The sequence below is a fragment of the Thermobia domestica genome, chromosome 17 (genome assembly GCF_964235325.1).
Source record: "Thermobia domestica chromosome 17, izTheDome1.hap1.1, whole genome shotgun sequence".
Lineage (NCBI taxonomy): Eukaryota > Metazoa > Arthropoda > Insecta > Zygentoma > Lepismatidae > Thermobia > Thermobia domestica.
Genome location: NC_137470.1, coordinates 102,128,974 through 102,143,079, shown reverse-complemented (window position 1 = coordinate 102,143,079; position 14,106 = coordinate 102,128,974). Strand labels below are relative to the sequence as shown.

The 14,106-nt window shown below is 36.8% G+C and overlaps 1 protein-coding gene across 2 annotated transcripts in view; it reads left to right on the top strand.

Moving 5' to 3' along the window:
- LOC145673925 (uncharacterized) overlaps nucleotides 1–14,106 on the top strand; it is a 1,349,238-nt gene that overhangs the window by 751,589 nt on the left and 583,543 nt on the right. For both annotated transcript variants that reach the window (XM_081743738.1, XM_081743740.1), the window contains one exon: nucleotides 4,964–5,106. In XM_081743738.1, the coding sequence (XP_081599864.1) occupies nucleotides 4,964–5,106 (143 nt within the window). The remainder of the gene's footprint in view (nucleotides 1–4,963; nucleotides 5,107–14,106) is intronic.

Below are 14,106 nucleotides of genomic sequence, written 5' to 3'. Positions count from 1 at the left end.
AAAGTCCAGCATATCAGGATTAGTGCAATGAGAAGAGTGACTGTTCAGTATGAGTAAGACTTTTCCTGGGGGTTTGCTTGGCAGGAAGTGTTTTTGCAAACAATTCATAAAGATTTCAGAATTTGCATATGCATGTTTTGGATTCATAACTACTCTAGAAACATTAGAAAGAGCATCTACCCACTCGGGCCTCTTATTTTTCCTTCTCAAAATACATAACATTGGCAGAAAATTGCCTTCTGCATTGGAACAAGCAATCAGTGAAATATTTTCAACTTTGTCTGCTGGCGAAAAAGCACACTAACTTGTTTAGAGCCTTTTGCTGCTACTACAGTTTCTGAACAACTATTTAATTTTAGTCCTTTTTCATCACAATTAAAAATACTGTACTACCTGCTCTGTTGAGTAAATCATGTTTCTCACAAATTCCTAAAAGAAGTTTAAAATAATTTCCAACATTCTGACGATTCATAGCTTCTGCTCGATCGCTAGACAAATTCTGAAACTTTCTTCTTACTAACGTAGGAAATCTCATGAAACATTACAACCAATCCTATCCAGCCATTCACTCCCTTTGTTAAATTTATGCTTCACACCATAACGTTCAGCGAAGTTGTATGCTAGTGCTCGTATGTCTCGTCCAGTTGGAGCAAATCCTGCATTTTGTAGTTTCTATATGCAGGCAAAGAGCAATTTTAAATATTCATGACCAAGACAACCTGAAAAAATATAAATACACAATGATCATACGATGTGTTATGGAATATGTATAGAAGTGTATGTCCATTGTATACGAAGGGTTTTACTAATAACTAACTCTAAGGCTTATGGAACTCATAGCCGCTATATCAAACGTTCGCCCTTTCCGAATTTTAAAATATTATCGAATACCTGTATACAGTATTTACATTTTCAATTTTCTTGATATTAATCTCGTGGTTAGGAACTTCGTGACTACCCGAGAAAGAATTAAACTTGCATCTTTACCCGAAAAATGTACACATGCATTTTTACCCGACGTTGATGTAGCAACTTTCCCAAACATTGGGGGAAAATGCCAGCTGAATTTGCGCGCCAAAACTGCCACAAGATATGCTGAGGCTCACGTGCACTTTAACACTATAACTCTATCTATACAGCAACTACGTATTTCGCGTCATTATTAATTGTATTACAAACTCATGCAGAGCATACAAACAAAAACATGCGTAAATTTATTGATAATTTCTACATTTTACCATGAAACAAGTGCATAAGAAACTCACCGACGTGGCTAATGACGTCCCTTCCTTGTTCTTTGACTTCCGCTAACAGCATGCGCAAGCTCGTGCCATATGTGGTTGTTACGACGAAGTTATAGCAAAAGTTGCATCTCTCCCCTATGTGCGTCTCTTCCCCTCAAAAGTTCGTTACTGAATTCTCTATGTCCGTGTGTCTGTCTGTCCGTCTGTCTGTTATTTGAGATTTTTTCAGTTTTGAATCCTTCATTCGATAGAGCATCAAAAACTATCTGAGAAAGTGGTTAAAATTTTCGCGTCAGTCTTACTGTTCCCGAGATATTGGCCAAAAAATGGTCGATTTCCAGATATTTAAGAAGTCATGTCTCGGGAACTGTAAGTCATAGAGAGATCATATTGGTGTTGAGCAATACCTAAGAAGATGGTAAATATTTTGGTACCAAATAGCAATCGGTGGCTACTGGTCAACTGGCCACCGTTCCCCACATATTGGCGCAAAAAGTTCGAATTTTAGGAGTTTTAAGGAGCAATATCTCGGGAACTAGAAGTCATACAGATATGATATTTAGCGATTTTTTGCGAGAAACAGAAGCAGATGCGGATAAAAAGATTTACTTTTACATATAGGAACAATCACAGTTATCCTTCCCGCTCCATCTCCCCATTCTTTTCAATTTCGTTCTGGCAATGCTCTTGGAGCATTCTCAACTGGTTTGTATATTTGGCACTCTCAACCTATATGTGTACTCCAACTCTTAAACGTCTAGTTTGCCATCACTTCCCGAACCACATGGAAAAGAAAGTGACAATTCTACTCCTGCTCTACTAGTTTAGTAACCTCATTTAGCTACGTTAGAGTAAGTGGACTAGAACCCGTAACATGAAGTTTTTTTTCTTTTTAAGTCGGCGGGATATAAATTTGCATGAAGTCATCAAGTTTGCAAGTATTTGTGTAAAGGAATAAATTTTGGAACTTCCCTCGTATATTGCATGTCAGTATTATTTCCCCAATTTTATATGTTGTTGGAGGAATATCCCTATACAGAGTGTCTCAAAAGCAGTGGCAACAAATGAAATCAGATTCTTGGCACCAAAACAAGAAAAAAGTTTATGTAACATATAGTCCGAAAGTAGACAGGGGCGGAGCTTGATAGCTTCGAATGTGGGAGTAAAGAAACTTCACACCTGCCAGCGCAATCATGATAGGAGCTAGGAATGGGGTTCAGAAAGATATAAATACCATATCGGCTTGACATGTTAAACGCATGTTACATAACTGCGCCAGAGATTCTCCATATGTCATTTAGGGATTCGCCGAATGTTTGTATGGCAGTGGTAATGAAACGATGCAGTAAAGATGAAAATCATACAGGAAATTTGTTATCCATGGCACGATTGCTCGCACATGTACAATGGGGGTCAAAGCAAAGATCACTTAGCATGTTGGATAATCTGTAATCTCAGAGGGCAATGGAAAGTGGTATACCAGATAGAAACTTGCAGAGAGAGGGTAGAAATAAGAGCAAGTGTTACTAGTCGTGTAGTGTAATGAAATAGCATACAGAATCCACAACGACGTACTGTGTTTGTAACGTAGTGTCTTACACAGAAAGGAATACAAATTACTTTGTCATACGTGCTAACAAACGTACCTACAATAAACGTGCCTACAGAACATGTACAAAGTCCTGTCCTCCTACATCTGTACAACGTGGTAATCGTGAGTTTCGAATGCATTCCGTCATTCCTGGTTTATTGCGTAACTCTTCATATATATATCTTCAATTTGTTTTTGTAAATCGGCAAGTTTCTTTCCATAAGTGTGAAGTTTCTCTCCCCCTACATTCGAAACTGCCTAGCTGCGTCCCTGTACACTTTCGGACCATATGTTAGAGACCTATAAACTTTTTTCGTGTTTTCGTGCCAGGAATCTCTGGTTTTATTTTTCACCATTACTTTTGGGACACCCTGTATATCACAAAGTGTTTCTTCTTAAATTTGCGTTAGGTCGTCAAATTTCCAAGTATTTGTAAGTGAACAAGCTTTGAACATTTCTCCTATATTTCATATTTCAGTATTATTTGTCCACTTTTATATTAATATAGGGTAGTTGAAGGGACCTCGCTCTATAACATAAGGTTCCTTGTTTGAAATTGACTGTGTGTAAATTAGCGTATTTTTTTATTTGTTTTAGGATTTTGTAGTTTAGTGTTAGTTTGTTATATAAATGTTAATTATTATTATTATTATTATTATTATTATTATTATTATTATTATTATTATTATTATTATTATTATTATTATTATTATTATTATTATTATTAATGTTAATTTAATGTGCATATTGGAAGAGATTATTTCAGTTAATATAGGTCGTTAAGTTTTCGGATTGCGTTTCAGTGCTCTTTCTACTAGTAACCCTGTAATTTTAAGAATTGTCTTGTGGCAAATGTCTGCCAAAATCATTTTGGTTTTGAATACATCGTGGATCGAAAATTACAAATATCGCTGAGAAGTTCTGTAGCATAATTTGTAAGTTTTGGGAAATTTGGCGTCCCTTCATATAATGCGTCCCTCTTAGGTGTAGTTGAGGACACTGAAAATTTCGAATGTTCCGCCTAATTCGGGACAGGTGGCAATTCTTGGTGTGAGTTGTGCCTAAAATGTTGTGAGCTATATAGCTGCTAATTGATTTGAATTGTGTATATTGTTCGAAAATATTATATATATATATATATATATATATATATATATATATATATATATATATATATATATATATATATATATATATATATATATATATTTCTCTAAAACAGGAGATGAAGGACTTTGTGTGATGCAGAAATACTTTTCAAAATACGGTTCTTTGATTATTTCATGCAGGCTAAGTGCATATTGAATTTCTAGTTTCTTTCTTTTTGAGTTCTACAAGTATATTACACCGCCTAACATGTTTAATTATGCATATTTATTTTACTTTTGTCATTCTTAGCTGTTTACCTGTTTGTCTTGTTATATTATTATGGGACTTTTTGCATTACTGTACATTAGAATAATTCCTATATGTTACATTATTATGTTCCTTTCTAAATACATAAGATTTTTCGCTCCGATTCTGTGTAAGCTGTAGGGGCCGCGGTGGGTCAGTGGTAGAGCGTTCACCTCTGGTGCTTGGGGTCCCGGGTTCGATCCCAGCCCCCACCAAGTGAACTTTGTGGTGGATAAACACCGTGTGCGTGGGTTTCCTCGGGGTTCTCCCGTTTCCCGCCACTTTATTCATTCCACCATTTCATTCATTACTCATCTTCACCGTCTCCTTTAGCCTAACCGGCATAACCGTGGGACGTAAAACTCAAAGATTTCATTTCTGTATAAGCTGTGCAAATTCGTATTCGGCATCCATTTTTGTGGTGACCTCCCAGTGGCTAATAATGCTGCTCTAAAATAGAATGTGGACGAACTGTTGTTGATCGGCAAAGATAGATGAAACATCGAATTGATAAACGGATTATGTTCTTGTTTCAATTCCTACTCGTTATAGAAGTTACGAGATATCTCTAAATATAGATAGCAAAGGAAAATTGTAATTTACTTTATCTACCCTCCCCAAAGGAACATAGCTTTCCCAAAGCTTATTTTGTTCAATAGTGTCAAAGCTATTTTTATTGTATATCACAATTATATAAATCTGTGTACTGAAGTGGGTGCTTTTTTTGTTTCAGGTTGGACGCCATTGCACGAGGCGTGTAACCACGGCTGGCATGGTGTTGCTCGTAGCCTGATACGAGCCGGAGCTTCTGTGAATGCTCGAGGTCTCGATGACGATAGCCCGCTGCACGATGCAGCAGTCAACGGCCACGCCAAGGTAAGCTACTTTCACCCTCCGCTTCCATAAAAACTTGTTTCTCATCGTCAGGGTTGCCAATTTGTAGGTCTTAATTCATACAGTTTCAGATGAGATTCTGAAATCACTAAGAAATTATAGAATTAAATATTATAGGCATTTGTGTCAGGTTTCTGAAGTACATCACCATATATCAGAATGTAAAAACAATTTTGAACACTACATTCTACATACTATATAGAAGATTGAAATTAAAAAAAAAAGAAAAAAGAAAAAAAACTTTATAGAGGAATTCAACATACGTATTTACTCTATAATAGTAGCTCTGTATAGAGAACTAGCAAGGTCTTTTGTGAAACCAGATTTGTTTCTCAGTATAAATACAAAATTTTCTGTGTCCATCCAGCTTCCGAAGGAAATTGGAAGTTACCGATTAATTGGAAGGACTCCGGTGTACAAAACCCAAAATTCTGAGAGCCGATTCGTTGCACACGCATCCTCCGATTGGGCGTTCACTATGTTGACGGCCATGCAGTTGGGGAGTCCCTATCACGATGAAGTTAAAATACCGCTAATTTTACAGTAATTATGTGATAGCTTCAAATAGATAAAAAGATAATCGAAAAGTGGATCAAGACCTCCCTAGACGATGTTATTTTGCATCAGGTACCGTTATCACGAGTCACCTAGTAGCTTTCCGTTTGCAGTTATTTAGAAACGCGAAAATAAATGTCGATTTTCTAAATGACAGGAAATCGAAAGCAGATAAATGAGTCGTAATAACAGTATCTCACGCAAAATAATATTGTCTAGAGAGATTTTGTTCCACTTCTCGATTATATTTTATCTATTTGAAGATATCACATAATTACTGTAAAATTAGCGGTATTTTAATTTCGCAGTGATAAGGCCTCTTAAAACAAGACACAATGGGAAAAGTTTAAATTCTGTTCCTACAGGTTAAGGGCATAAAGCTTACTTAATGTAAATACTAATGTTTGTATACAGCTTCCTGAAACTGTGTGAAGTTTCCTAACCTTACATTTTAGCGATAGGATTTAATTTTTTACCGATAACGTTTCTCGATATCGCGAACAAGGAGTTTCAGCTCAAAATTGTACTTTTCTAATCTGCTCATTTATTACTATTATAAGTTAATTGCAGTCCTTGTAATCTATTGACGAAAATCTAAGTGTAGAGTACAGCCAAATTCAAAATTTGACGACCACAGTTAATGGACCTTTATTCTAACATCTAGGTATAAAAATCTAACATGCTACACACACACACACACACTTACACACACACACACACACACACACATATATATATATATATATATATATATATATATATATATATATATATATAAATGTCAACGACACACCATTGAATTCTGTTTGTCTAGCGTGACTCTACAAGACATTTTACAATCTATTTTCCATAAAGCCGCAGATGCTTCACAGGTCCATGAAGAAATTTGTCTGTGTTTGTGGGCAAGATACGTTATCAAAAGGAACAGCTAAAAGGTGATTCAGTTGCTTTCGTTCTGAAAATCTCGATGTCCAAGTTGCTTCTTACAGTGAGCGACCAATCACAGCTAAAGTAGAAAGTCTGAAAAAAGTCGAACAAAACCGACATGGACACAAACAGTTGTAACATCGCCAATGACCTGAATCCATTACCAAACAATGTTAAGAGCTTCCTTATAGTTATATGGTTAGTGTGTGCGCCTTTTGCGTGGGAGATCTGGGTTCCATTCCCAGTGAGGCTTGTTTTTCGGATCCCACTTGCTGCTGTAAAGGACGCTACAACCAAAATCAAACCAAACAGTGTCTCAGTGGTAGAGCGCTTACGTCTGGTGCATGGAGCCCTTGGTTCGATCCCCGGCCAAGTAAGTTTGTGGTGGACAACATCATATCCGTATGTTCTCTCGGGGTACTCCTGCTTCCTCCCACTTTCTCATCCTAGCAATCCCTCCATCATTCAATTGCCTTAAGAGTCTTCATCCCGGCGAAATTAAAATACCGCTAATTGTACAGTAATTATGTGATATCTTCAAATAGATAAAAGATAATTGAAATATGGAACAAGAGTGCCCTAGACAATATTATTTTGCGTGAGGTACCGTTATCACAAGTCACCTAATGGCTTTATGTTTTCAGCTGTTTAGAAACGCGAAAATAAATGCCGATTTTCAAAATGGCTCGAAATCGAAAACAGATAAGTGAGTCGTGATAAGGGTTTCTCATGTAAAATGATATTGTCTAGGGCGCCCTTGTTGCACATTTCAATTATATTTTATCTATTTGAAGATATCACATAATTAAAATAAAATTACCGGTATTTTAATTTCCCCGGGTGAAGACTCTTAATGATCGCCTCCCTTAGCCTGACGGGCATAATCGTAGGACGTTAAACTGAAATAGTTTCCTCCTTTGCTTCTGCAAACGAAACTGCTTAACGTGGTGTAGATTGACATTGCTTTCTTTTCTTTACTTTTTTTTTCTTTTAATCCATGTCTACCTAGCCAGAAGTGTGCCGTTACTCAGATTGAGAGTATACTGGGAAAATCTATCTATTAAATTTATTTGTAGAAATGATTGACAAGAATCATATCGTAAGTTTAATGGAGAAGGCCTAATTAACAGGAGAAGGAATAGATTTTTACATGTTGGGAAGGCACGCGAGAAAACTTAAGGCAGAATGGGGGACGGGGACAGTGATTCAGTAGCAGAGCGCTCACCTAATTGGAGGGGAGCCTGGTTCTATCCCAAGCCATGTGAGCTCGTGATGGACAACATCGTATCAATGTATTTTTTCGAGGTTCTTTCATTCGTTCTACTTTCAAAACCATTCACTTTCAATAATCAAAGGTCTCCCATAGCTTACATTGTATAGCTGTGGAATGTTAAACTAAATATTTGAATTTAGATAATTTTTTAAAATGGTACATTCTTTTTTTTTTTTAAATCTTCTTGTAGATTTTCGGATTGATTCATCTTAGTTTTAAACCCTGTACGTTAAGGAAAGTGACTCTGCCTACTGGTCTAATGGCTAGCGCGCGCAGTTTTGTGCACGAGGTCTCGGCTTCGATTTTCAGTTGGAGAGTCTTGAAATATGGATGCATTACAATAGTCTGAGTTTCACGTTAAGCTATAGGTCCGTATGTCGTATAGCGTCTGTGCTGAAAACGGGCTCCAAACTTCAGCAAAGAACAACGTTGAGGAAAGTATTGTCTTAAGTGATTCAATAACCAATAGTTCATTTCTCTGCCTTTAATATGCTTTTCTTGAGCTATCCCCTTGCGCTACTTGAATTCAGAAATAGGAAAAAAAAAACGGTAGCGATAGTAACCAATATGTTGGTCACAAATCTTCTAATGGACAACCTAGGGAAATCCTTCATAAATAGTAGGAGTGTTAAAGTATACTCAACAAGAAGTAATGTGACTTGTCAAAAATTGAGAAGAAACTATACTTGCGCTGCTATTACTCCCAGTCTTGTCCATCCCATTGTTTATCCTCCCTGATATGGAAGCACGTGGAGTTAAATGCTGTGTTGCAATTTAGCGCATACCCCTGAACTTCCCAAGCTGTATGGTTTTTGCTTATTAGCGTGACGTGGCAACAGCCGAGTACTTTCAAGGAGATGAAGTAATCAGCAGCAAAGACAAACACACTGTCTTCTTTAAACTTTACTGTTGTGTGATTGGAGGACGGTTCATAGAGTGGCATTACTATAGAGCCTAACTACATTATAATACTGATGGACAATTTAATTAATATAAGCTTCCTGTGGCAGCAATTAAAAATATACAGAATCAAAATACACTGAGATATCTTTTGTGGCTATATAATTACAGTACGTGTCTTCGGCGCAGTAGACCCAGGCTCGATTCCCTCGTCCTAATTAAGCAGTTACCCAAGTTAGAAATGACCCACTTAAATTTTACAATATAGTGAAAAATTACAATAAATTATAATACTGATTCTCTCTACGACTTGACCACCTGCATTCATTAGCAACATTATTGTAGAACAATGTAGATAAGAGCACGCGTTAGTATTATACTAACAAGGAACGGACATGAATCCGTCGTCCGGACATCCGAATCAAACCTAGTCCATTCGATAAACATAACAAAGATATATTCATGCATAAAAAATTAGGTGCCATGGATAACGGAGTAAGTCCCAGGGACTCATTAACCCTGTTATTAAAAAAATAAAATAAAATAAAAAAAATCATAGACTTGCAGTGAAATAGCTATTGCATCAACACTGCTCATTTGAAAGTCATGGTTTATAGTTCATTCTCTTCAGCACGAAACAAGCTTTGCAGAGGTGCTATGTATTGCGGCCCATAACTTCCTTGAACAAGGAAAATTGGGAGAATGTCGGGAAAATTTTCTCCAGAAATCCATCTCTTCAACTTTGGTTCCCTCTGTAGTGGTCCCGGGTAAATGCACACAATCTAAATGTATCTCGGAAAATACTATAGGAGATAAGAAATGTATGTATCGAGTTTTGTATTGATAGACGGGATAGATATGAGGGAAAAGCTTGTACACCAATACATACTTGCCCCTCATACCTATTCTGTTTAGCAACACGAAATTTGATATACACACTTCTTATCCTCTATAGTATTTAAGATACAATTGGATTGTGTGCTTTTACCCGGGGCCATTCCAGAGGCGTTCACAGTTGATGGGAGAGATTTCTGGAGAGAATTTTCAGAACATTCTCCCAATTTTTCCTGTTTAAGTATGTTATGGGTTGCTGTAGAAAGCTTGTTTCATGCTGAAGAAAATGAAGTATAAACCATGACTTTCCAATGAACAGTGTTGATGCAATAGTTATTTCATTGCGAATTTACGATTTTTTTTTATCATAACAGGGCTAATCTCTCCCAGGGACTTACTCTGTTGTCCATGGCACTTAATTTTGTGTGCATGAACATATCTTTGTTATGCTTAGCGAATGAACTAGGTTTGATTCCGATGTCCAGATGGCACGTTCATATCCTTTCCTTGTAAGTTATCCACATTGGAGAAGATATTCTTGCTATTTTGAATTACGAATGGCCAATTTCGGATCCGGAGCACAAATAGGAATCAATAATTTAAAAAAAAACTGCAAAATGTACAAGAGTTAACTATAAAGCATTTTCTTTATAGAAACAAAACGGTTATATTTCCTTTTATTTCTTTCCAACACTTTTATCCTACGTCTGGGTAAAAATAGATGTATTTGTTTTGGTTGATTCGTTAGATTGGAGTTTAACATCCCTTTTAACACCGAGGCTATATGAGACGTGGACCTAAAGCTTAACGTGAGATCCAAACTACAGGAGCACTACCAAGAATCGAACCCGGGTCTGCCGCGCCGAATGCTAACAATATAGCCACGAGGTAGTTCATTTTTTGTTGGGTGATATATGATCAGTCCACCTTCTCCCATTACCAGTATTTCGGGTTTTCTAGATCAGAATACGTTACCTTTTAATCTGAGTTGACCCATAATTGCTTCACTATACTAGAAGTAAGGCGCCAAAAAAAATGAAATTCGTGAGTTTTACGTCCCATGGTTATGCCGGCTAGGGTAAAGAAGACGGTGATGATGAGGAATGAATGAAATGGTGGAATGAAGAAAGTGGGAGGAAACGGATGAATCCCGAGGAAACCCACGCAAATGGTGTTTGTCCACAACAAAGTTCACTTCACGGGTGCAGGGTTTAAACCCGGGACCACATGCAGCAGAGGTTAACACTCTGCCACTGAGCCACCGCGGCCCCAAGGTGCCAAATAGTATGTAAATCAACTAAATGATTAACAATTTCATGGAAATTACAAAATCAATCACAATAAAGTCTTCAGTTGGCTATGCCTCTTTGTCAGTTATACGAATTTATTTTTGGCACATATGTGTAGAACCATATTCAGATAAAGCCATATGTTATTTGTTTCTCTGTTAGTTAGACAGGGTAGCGCGGTGGCTCAGTGGTAGAGCGTTCACCTCCGGCGCTTGGGGTCCCTGGTTCGATCCCAGCTCGCGCCGTGTGGACTTTGTGGTGGACAAACACCGTGCTCGTGGGTTTTCTCGGGGTTCTCCCGTTTCCTCCCACTTTCTTCATTCCACCATTTCACTCATCTCTCATCATCACCGTCTCCTTTAGCCTGGCCGGCATAACCGTGGGACGTAAAACTTAAAGATTTCATTTCATTTTTCTGTTAGTTAGACAGTTGTTATAGAGTTTACAACAAGAGTGTCAGAAATGTAAAATAATCTTTTGGTAATATTGACCATATTAGCGAAATTAATCTGTGACAGTTGTGTGCAGTAGACGCGTTTTGTCGAGAAATGATTATGTCAACTGGTCGTCCAGATTATGTGATCTCTTCCTCTGGATTATTTTATATCGCTTATCTCAAGTCTCAAGGTCTATCAGAATAAGCCATGCACAATCTAGAACGGAAACAGAATACTGAATGCACCATTCCAAATTTACCGCAAAATATATGTGAAAAAGGAGTGCAAAACTGGATTCTTAGAATGTTTCAACCCCCTAAGCGAACGGGGACATTTAAACATTATCTTCAAAACATAATATAAATGATCGATGTTTACAATAAAAAGATATTTCATAATAACCTGTAATTTTTATTTTAAAAATGAAATGAAATGAAATACTTCAGTTTAACGTCCTATAATTATGCACTTTATGTGAAAGGGGACGAATGACTAAGACAAGTGAGTGATGATATAATAATTACTGGAATGAGGAAGTGGGAGGAAACAGGGCATCCCAAGAAAACACATGGACACGATGTCGTCCACCACAAATTTGCTTGGCCAAGGATCGAACAAGAGACCCCACGCACCAGAGGCAAACGCTCTATCACTGAATCACCGTGCATCCCTGTTTTCATTTTAAAGTTCTGACATTCTTACTTTAAGCTATCCATTCACTCTTTAACTAAAACTGCCCAATTTTCACAGATACCACTGCATATGTAATATTCAACTATTAAGATGAGATTTCAAAATTCATTACGTTTCACATCGGAAAATAAAAGTGAAGAACAGGAGTAGAATATCTAGTTTAAATACATTAGAATTGGCAACCCTGTTTCATATTATAGCATTAATCCTAAATGTCTCGGTTCTTTTTGTGTCTTTTTTTTTTTTGCAAGCGTTGCACCATCCCCTTCCCTCAAGCTGACGTTAGATAATCAAGTCAAAAAATGTTTCACGGTAACCAAGCAGGAATTTGCCTGAGAATCAGAAGATAAACTAGCGTGAGCTCGCCGGAGAAACAACAGTTTCGTTCAAAGAGAAATCCTGAAATGCTGTATCTTCACTCTAATTACGCAGTTCTTGAATATTTTATTTAACGTACTTGTTGGAAAACCAACTCCCTTTCAAATGTTCATAGGTTAATTTCTGGGAATGAAATGAAAGTCACAGTCTTCAGTCTAAGAGATTACTGTTATTATTATTATTATTATTATTATTATTATTATTATTATTATTATTATTATTATTATTATTATTATTATACTGATGTAACAGACAATATCGATTACATTTCCATTTATATACAGGGTGTTCCGAGAATAAATAGACAAAATTCGCATACCTGTTCACGACCTCAATACAAACAAAAAAATCATTTGTGACTTTGATCGGGAAGCCAATGTAAGATAATTAGTAGAATTTGTCATAGGATGGCTACAGTAAATAGAAAACTGTATGAAGGTATTTTAAATTATTTTCTAAGCTGTCCGGCATTTAATCAGATTTATATCTGTTTTGCAGTTCATCCTTTAAAAATTATAAAAAGATGATTAAAATTCTTAACAGTTTGACTTTATGACTTGACTCATACTGTTGTTTTGATGTTGGTGTGCCTTTTTCTTGTTGATCAGGGGTGCACCACTTACGCGGAGCATCCAATGGATCCGAGCTCCCCTCCCTTCAAAGAAACTTTGTGAACTCGACATACATTTGTACACTTTCTTAGTAAATCTACCAGAGAAGATAAACGATAGATGTAACATAAAGATTTGATCTTACATTCCATTTGTCTTATTTGTTTTCTTGTAAGGACAATGTAGTTTTATCATTTTTTTTCCTGAGAATATACGAGGCGATAGTTACAAAGAACGGACGTGAACCTGTCATCCGGACATCCGAATCGAACCTAGTGCATTCGATAAACATAACAAAGATATCTTCATGCACAAAAGATAAGGTGCCATGGACAACGGAGTAAGTCCCTGGGGCCCATTAACCCTATTAGTATAAAGAAAATCGTAGACTCGCAGTGAAATTAGAATTGCAATTTATTAATATGTATATGAGTACAAAACAGTTACTTAACAATCTTTATAGCGATTCAGGGAGAGGCCGAAATTCTGCTGTTTGTGATTCTCCCTTTCAGAATTTATTTACATATTATAGGATGGCGGGTGAATGCTTAATGTATGTAGATAACACAAAGTTACATGGGGTTATAAATACTTAATTAGTTCATAGTAAAAATAATAACAATAATAATAATGACACATTAACATGGTATTGTCTCAATTTTTTAAATACTCGTTCAGCTGAAATAGCTATTACATCAACGCTGCTCATTGGAAGTCAGGGTTTATAGTTCATGCTCTTCAGCATGAAACAAGCTTCCCATAGGTGCTATGTATTGGGGCCCATAAGTACCTGAACAGAGAAAATTGGGAGAATTTCGAGAAAATTCCCTCCAGAAATTACTCACATCAACTTTGGCTCCCTCTGTAGTAGCCCCAGTAAAAAGCACACAATCTAAATGTATCTCGAAAATTACAATAGGGGATAAGAAATGTGTGTACCAAGTTTTGTATTGATAGACGGAATAGATATGTGATGAAATCTTGTATACCAATGCACACTTTCCCCTAGTTGCACCGTGTTCCTGTATGTGATACGTAAATTTATTCTCAGTAACATACAGCCAGTCACTCCTGTAAACTTTGCA